This window comes from Siphateles boraxobius, unplaced genomic scaffold (assembly GCF_051911475.1).
Source record: "Siphateles boraxobius isolate OS27281-9 unplaced genomic scaffold, OSU_SipBor_1 133, whole genome shotgun sequence".
Lineage (NCBI taxonomy): Eukaryota > Metazoa > Chordata > Actinopteri > Cypriniformes > Leuciscidae > Siphateles > Siphateles boraxobius.
In genome coordinates, this window is record NW_027508737.1 from 9,836 (window position 1) to 18,037 (window position 8,202).

Below are 8,202 nucleotides of genomic sequence, written 5' to 3' on the forward strand. Positions count from 1 at the left end.
CATTCTGATGTTGTTTTACAAATGAGAGCCCCCCAAAACTCATATATTACCTGTTTTGTCTACAAATTCGGAAAATCATAAAAATAAAAGTCCTAGCTTCCACAGACCAATTTCATCTCAGATTGAGAGGACACCTTATCCAGGTGTCAACTACAGGTACAATGTTTCAGGACATTCCGATGTTGTTTTACAAAATAAGAACACCCCCCCCCCCCCCCCCAAACTCATATATTACCTGTTTTGTCTACAAATTCAGAAAATCATAAAAATAAAAGTCCTAGCTTCCATAGACGAATTTCACCTCAGATGGAGAGGACACCTTCTCACGGTGTCAACTACAATGTTTCAGGACGTTATGAATGGCCTATAGAGAAGCGATCATGTGTCAGAAGTGAAAGTGAAAGAAGGATCGTCTGCAGTTTGGGGCGTTAAAAGTGCTGACGCACCGACTCTGTGTGTAAAGCTGAAGCGAGTAAACGTTCAAAAGCGGTGATCAGAAAGAGATTTACCCAAAGCTGATTGTTAGAGCTACTTTAGATATCATACAGCGTGCCGGTGAAAGATGCTACACACATCGATAAAGACGCCGACCGGAGGATTCTCTTTTGAGAACACACGCAGGTGAGACATCTATAACAATATTATCAAGACGTAAACAATAAATAATATCATCAAGACATAACGTAATTTACAATGATTGCAAGCGCTAATATGCAGACAGTAACGAAGCCAAAACGTATGCAACACATCAAAGTGTTTTGACACATGAATGAGTAAACATGGCCTACTCCAACATAATAGTAACAAAAAGTAGGACTACATTAATAATGCCATATATTTTAATTGTATTGTATTTGTTTGTTTGTTTATTCATTCATATAGAAATGCTGTTCTGGAAGCAAATTTATCAGAGAAGGGTTACAGTGGACCAAACGCCAGGAAGACTGGCACCACCATTGCTGGGCTGATATTCAAAGTCTGTTTTGACACTGCAAAGCTTGATTTGTGTTGTTAATTACTGAATAAATATTTATAATTTAAGTCTATGTTGTAAATCGTGTCCATATAATCTAAGTCTATATTGTAATTAAAGTAATTGCAAATAAACATGGCTATATTAAATTAATATGATGATATGTAATATTTAATTATAATAAACCAAAAAATAAATGGATTTTATTTTAGGACGGAGTGATTTTAGGTGCAGACACCAGAGCCACGGATGATATGGTCGTAGCTGATAAAAACTGCATGAAAATCCACTACATAGCTCCCAAAATCTAGTGAGTGAATCTTTTGGTTGCTCATCATCATAGGTCAAGTCTCTGTCTAAACTAAATTTTAAAGTGTCTGTTTTTATTGTTTTCTTTTTCTTTCGTTCTTCTTACCACAACAGCTGTTGTGGTGCAGGTGTTGCTGCTGATGCTGAGGTCACTACTCAGATGATGTCTTCAAATGTAGAACTGCATTCCCTGAGCACAGGACGACCTCCTCTTGTGGCCATGGTGACCCGACAGCTCAAACAGATGCTGTTCAGGTGAAAGTGTCATAAAGTCGTTCAATTTGATTCAAGTGATTATGCCAAAATGATTGATACATCAAAATACATCATTCTTTCTTTATATAAGATTTTGCTCACTAGTTAACTGATATTAGTTTATCTTAAAGGACTATTTAAAGGATTAGTTCACCTCAAAATGAAAATTTCCTATGACCAATGTCATCCAAGATATCCATGTCTTTCTTTCCTCAGTGGAAGAGAAAATAATTTTTTGGAGGAAAACATTTCTGGATTTTTCTTCGAATAATGGACTTCAATGGCAACCAACATTTTCAAGTCCAAATCAATGCAGTTTAAAAGGTCTTTGAAGTGCTTCAGCGGACTGTGCATGATCACAGCTGAGGAGGGGGGTCTTATCTAGCGAAACCATATAGGTCATTTTCAAAAAAAAAAAAAAATATATATATATATATATATATATATATATATATGTCGATGTATAACTTTATAACTACAATTGTTCGGACTGAGCTGATCGTGCCGGGAACTACGTCATCACGTTGAAAGGTCACTGTTGATGTCGAGGGCGCCGGCGGAAGCCCACTCGACCATGCGAAGGAGGATAGTTCAAATTGTATTGGTCGGATTGAAAACAGTGGGCCGGTACTTACGCAAGCGCCGACGACATCGAGCGTGACCTTTCAACGTGATGACGTAGTTCCCGACGCGTTGCAGATCAGCTCAATCCGAACAATTGTTGTTAAAAAGTATATATATATATATATATATATTTGTTTTTAAAAATGACCTATCGTTTCGCTAGATAAGGCCCTTCTCCTCAGCTGTGATCGTCCACAGACTGTTAAAGCACTTCAAAGACCTTTGAAACTGCATTGATTTGGACTTCAAAATGTTGGTTGCAATTGAAGTCCATAATTCGAAGAAAAATCCAGAAATGTTTTCCTCAAAAAACTTAATTTCTCTTCCACTGAGGAAAGAAAGACATGGATATCTTGGATGGCATTTGGTGTGAGTAAATTATTAGGAAATTTTCACTTTGAGGTGAACTAATCCTTTAAATATATCTTATCCAGGTAGTCCCAGGACTAGGGCTGATTGTTTCCCTTTTTATTTTTGTAGGTATCAGGGGCACATTGGTTCTTCTCTAATTGTGGGAGGTGTGGATATTAACGGCCCACAGCTCTATAGCATCTACCCTCATGGTTCCTATGATAAGCTTCCTTTCCTTACCATGGGTACTTTATCCCTTTTGTTTGAAAGAACACAATCAGACTTTTTTTTTTTTTTGCCACCTGCACTTATTTAGCAAAACTATATATTACAGGGTCTGGAGCAGCTGCTGCCATTTCTCTATTTGAAGATCGTTACAAGCCAAATATGGAGGTCAGACAATTGTTAGACATTCTTTTTGATATTTACCAACATGGTACAGTATATATGCTGTTATTGTAGTTACATTTGCATTTTAACTAGAGGTCTAGGGACCCCTGAGGGCCCTTCAAAGGGGAAGTACACCCAAAACTTGCTTAATGCAGCACTATGCAGTTTTTTTTATAGCTTAACTGAACAGCTTCGGAGATATTGGAATGGTTATATGACTTTTTTTCGGGTTGAATTGTGGCCGTCTCAAACCCCCCCACCCCCCACCCCCCAACTTTGGGCCGGCGGGCCGCAGCGTCAGGAAGTATCGCGTGATATTAGCTCTCACGATGTAACGAATTGCTTTACGGCACTGCACACATAAATGCATACACGCCCCCATGCTAGCTATAAGAACAACTATCGTCATGGCTAAGCCGGCATATAAGCAGAAAGCTAGGAAAGCATTGTCGGAGGAACAGAGAAAGAGGAAACGGCAGACTGACCGAGCGAGGAGTTAGACACGAGTAAACATCGGACCTGCGTTTTCAGAATGGCGAAGAAAGCACGATCCGAAGAGTCTAGAAAAAGGAAAGAGAATCTGACTGCGTGAGGAACCGGACAAGAGTCCCACTCGCTCAGGCTCACTGTTAAAGTTGATTCCTGCGATTATCATGAGAACAGTTGTCAATATCTCACATAATTATCAGGACATAAATAAGCCTACACGTTGTAAATAGTGTAAATGAGCGCAATTTGCAAACTATTATGATAAATTGCAATAATCATGTCTAACAACATCATAACGGACATTGTTACGAAATAATGCGACGTACATGTAACTTTATTAATGTCATCTTGCATTTAGGCTCAGGTAAGCCTAACGCGGTAGGCTGCTTTAATATTATAAAGTGCAGTGACGCTCTGCGTGAGTGGTATTTACGACAGTAACGTTAAATACACGTATTCTACAGTGACTCTAGGGGGCGCTGTTTGACAAAATCGGAAATCCTGCATAGTGGCACTTTAATGCTCGAGAACAAACCTCATTGTCGCTGCGGAAGCTCAATGAAGGAACCTTTCTCGTGTGTCAAACAGGCATGTTTAATATTCCTTTTACCAAATTTGAATGCTCAATGTAACATTGCTGACAAAAGAAGACAAAGGTAAAAGAACAACTTTTATGTGGAAATGAACTACAATCCAATGAATAATTATAAATAACGGAACAGTACAATATAAAACTAATGATATACGGCACATGTATAATCAACATATTTAAAAAAATAAAAATATTTAGTTTTTTGCAAAACATCCAACTGTTATCCAACTGTTGCATCCTGTTCTGGAATTTAATGAATTTTGTTCCTGTTTTCTATTACAATCTGAATTTTTATTTATTTTTCATTCTTTGCTTCTTACCCTCAATGTAATCTTTATTGTTGAATCCCACTTTCCAAACACATATTCTGTATTTGTTCTTGTCAATCCCACACCTACATAAACGCTTGGGAATGTAAAGCTGGAGGAAGGAAAGCAGCTGGTGAGAGATGCCATCACTGCAGGCATCTTCTGTGATCTGGGCTCTGGCAGCAATGTAGACTTATGTGTGATCACAGAGAAAGCTGTGGATTATCTGAGGGCATATGACCAGCCTGTTCAGAAAGGATTGAGGTAAGATACCAGTTTAATGTGGAAGATTGCAGTAACATTAATTCTTCATCATTTGAAAATGAGAATTTTTTAAATGTATTCATTTTCCTGGGTTTTCCAGAAAGTAGGGTTACCCCAAACTCTAGGTTGATTACATTTCTTACTCAGTTATCGGTTCCAAAACACGGCCAGTGGCAAGTTCAGTCAACTCGAGTATGTTCACTGTGAACACACTCATACATTCTAGTAAAGAGCTCTGCAGTGATTGCTATTTTTGTTGTCCAACCCAGAAGTTAGCATCACCCTGGTTCCCTCAATAGGATGTTTTCATTGGCTTTTTTGAATTATTGCAGAAAATAAGCTCTGTGAACAATAAAAAATAAAAACAAATTCTTACACTTTTTGTTCATCATCATAATCTTCACAAAAGGAACAACCTATAAATTTGAAGCCTAAATGCAATTGTCAGAAGGCTATAAACAAACTACACCACATCGCAGGACCTCAGCTTCTCCATCACAAAGTTTCCAAAAATTGACAACTTCCATCCTACGAGGAGTTTTCCAGTACGGTGTGATGACATTTAATGTCCCTGACAACCTTTGTAGTCCCATTCACATAGCCACTTATTAGCAACAGCCTTTTTCAAGACAAGTAAAAGCTTTTAAAAAATTGCTATGATAACCCTAACCCTAACCACAGACCTTATTTCTGGCATAAAAACAATACAAACCTATTGACTTAAGGAAGGTGGAACCGGAAGTGCTAAAAATGCTAACTCATTTCCGGGTTTTGGCCTACAAAATGTCATCCCCGCAGCACTCTATTTACTTACTTGTGAACAATTCTTTGACATTTTTTAGTAAAAATAGGGCCAGATTTTTGTGTTAAAAAAAACACTGTCAGGACTTACTAAAGACAATAAATTTGTTGACATTTTTAATGAAACCGAATGTTTAAGGCCATTGCACACTGAGTCCGAAATGTTCGTATGCGTTTTTTCGTATTCGTGATTCGGTGGCTCTGAATTGTCAAAACACCATTCAAACTGCTTTTTTTAATAAAAAAAAAGGAATTTTTTTTATGACGGACGAAAGTTTCGGAGGCAGTGTGCAAGCGTGATTGACATAACGTGAGGTCGATTTTCTTTTTTTTACGTGCGAAAATTTCGGATGGGAATTTCGGACTTAGTTTGCAATGGCCTTTAAGGTTTCATTATACTATATTGCTATATATTTACTTATACCACCTAAACTTGCGTATGACCTGCTTTCTGGAATATACCCCTAATCAACTCTCATCCTGATCAAATCTTATTTAATAACCTTCTGAATTTACAACAGCACATATTTATTCATAAAATCTCTTAACATTCAAAAACATTTTCTCTCTTTCTTCTAATGCACCAGGGAGGGTACGTACAGATACCAGCCAGGCACTACGGCTGTGCTCACACAAACAGTTATTCCATTAACACTGGATGTTGTGGATGAATCTGTTCAAGTGATGGACACTGAATGAGAATATGTTCGCATTTCTTTACACTCTTTCCTTCACTCTTTAGGAAAAAAGGTATAAGTGAATAGGTTTCCTTTCTCAATAAAAGTGGAAATCTATATTTTTCATATTTTTAGAAGTAGCCATATGCTTTAGGACTTTTTCCATGTATTCAGTCATTCGCATTTGAGCTGCAAGACTGTTTTGCAAAAATGTATAATATTGAAAAGTGTGTTTCCTTATACCTTTCCTTAACCCATCAGACATAAAATAGTTCAATAAAATTTCATTCAATAATTTAAGATTAAAAAATGAAAGATTGTCATTTTTGTTGTATTTAAAAAAAAAACCTATCAAGCTAAATATTCATATGTTGGACACAAAGGCAATATTAACCATAAATACTTTTATCGTCTTATAAGAGCTTTACAACCAAATATTTCAACATGATGGGAAATCTGTATTTTCAAAAATTGATTACTACTACATTGTTCACAGCAAAGTGAGCAGACATATTTTACAAACTGCATGCCTTTTAAATATTTAAAGTTAGTGAAAGCATTAGAATTATTCTTGGTCACAATTGTTAGCATTGGGGGAACTATAAATCAGTCAGTTAAAAATGTATCAGTTGCTGAATAAGAACTATTATAAAGTTGCAATATTTTATTGTAAAAATATTGTATTTTTTTTTATAAAATGCAATTACGTTGGGAAAGGGTATCATAAACCAAGAATACATATAAAAAGTATAATTTTTAATTTTTATATTGTTTTGTAATATGCAAAGTTTGCAACACATTTGCAACCACCTACATGTTTACGTGTCCTGTGATCATGAAATGTATTATCAAGAGCAACCTACAATCACTATAGGACTATGGCGCGTTTTCCGTGGCAAAATCAAACATTCGAACGACCGACCGACCGATCGAACGTCTATCCGAACGTGTTGAACTTTTGAGCATCTGAAAAGAGCGGGTTGACCCACGTGACGACCTGACGTGACGTCAACGTCTTGAAATTAGCAGTTTTTTAGCCATTCAAGTATCCAAGCTGATGTGTAAAGACTATAAATGGACATGAAAGGCACTAAATACAGATATGTTAAAATAATACTCAAATATTTCCTGCATCCTGCTGCACTTCCCTGAATAAGCTTTTGAAGAAAGTTGTTGCAGTGATGAACTGAAAAAGCTACCATCTGTATATCATGATTTTCTCTGTACTTCATAACTTCAAATGCCAGACTCACCTATTTTAACTGTAGGCTACATACAGTGGTAGGCTGTTAATTAATCTCTTTGTATTTTTGCATATCATTTTTTTATATGTGAAACTGATTATTATTGTTTTACAAGTAAGAGTTAAAAGTTATAAGATAAAGGGTTTTAATTTCAAAGTCTTCAATGCCATGGGACCATGCTGTCATTAATTGACTTTTCATGGTAGTAACACATTGAGAAAGACGTGGTAAAGATTATTCAATAGACTTTGTTCATTTTTACAATGATTTAATCTTCTTTCTTCTGAAATTTCCTTTGCTGACTCCGCTGACTCTTGGGCTGCAAGTCAGTGAGTTAAACAAGTTGTTGATGTTTTTTAGATACTCTGATAGATGAACTCTGATATATACATTTCTTGTGTCAGAGAGAGAGGTCATGTCAACACTGTTTCTAACATGCATTTTCACTCTCTTGTGTTCTCATCTTGTAAACATATTATTGAATAATGTGCTAGAGGGGCATAAAGTTGTTTGCAGCATGGCATTATAATTGTCCCCAAATCCTTGTTAATGTAGGCCTACATAAAGACTTCTGTAAGATTAAAGGTTAAAGATAAGGTTAAAGTTCAATATGTCACCTTTGAGAGCTTTGTCGCTGTGAGTTTTCTTTGTTTCAGTGTTTCTGGCAACAATCTTTCATTTAAATCCAAATCCAGAAGGTTTTCATTATATATATATATATATATATATATATATATATATATATATATATATATATATATATATATATATATACATACATACATATACACACACACTGTTGTGACCTGTAAATGCACAGTTTAAAATATTTGCAGATAATAAATGTTGACCTTCAGTATTGTAGACAGTAGCCTACCCGGCAGGTACTCAAGATGGCGGCAGTCAACTGGAGAAAGAGAGGATG

The 8,202-nt window shown here is 36.2% G+C and overlaps 1 protein-coding gene across 1 annotated transcript; it reads left to right on the forward strand.

The window, feature by feature from the left end:
• The first annotated feature begins 277 nt into the window (after positions 1-277).
• On the forward strand, positions 278-7,900 carry LOC143737953 (proteasome subunit beta type-7-like). Its single transcript, XM_077229759.1, has 8 exons — positions 278-621; positions 883-976; positions 1,186-1,283; positions 1,397-1,537; positions 2,642-2,757; positions 2,847-2,905; positions 4,404-4,555; positions 5,944-7,900. The coding sequence occupies exons 1-8, from the start codon at positions 563-565 to the stop codon at positions 6,053-6,055; spliced, it is 831 nt and encodes a 276-aa protein (XP_077085874.1). The 5' UTR covers positions 278-562; the 3' UTR covers positions 6,056-7,900.
• Positions 7,901-8,202: the final 302 nt, after the last annotated feature.

Coding starts and splice junctions, on each gene's coding strand:
- LOC143737953 (XM_077229759.1), top strand. CDS start 563: ATGCTACACACATCGATAAAGACGCCGACCGGAGGATTCTCTTTTGAG. Junction 2,758..2,846: donor GCTTCCTTTCCTTACCATGG/GTACTTTATCCC, acceptor TATATATTACAG/GGTCTGGAGCAGCTGCTGCC. Junction 2,906..4,403: donor GTTACAAGCCAAATATGGAG/GTCAGACAATTG, acceptor GGGAATGTAAAG/CTGGAGGAAGGAAAGCAGCT.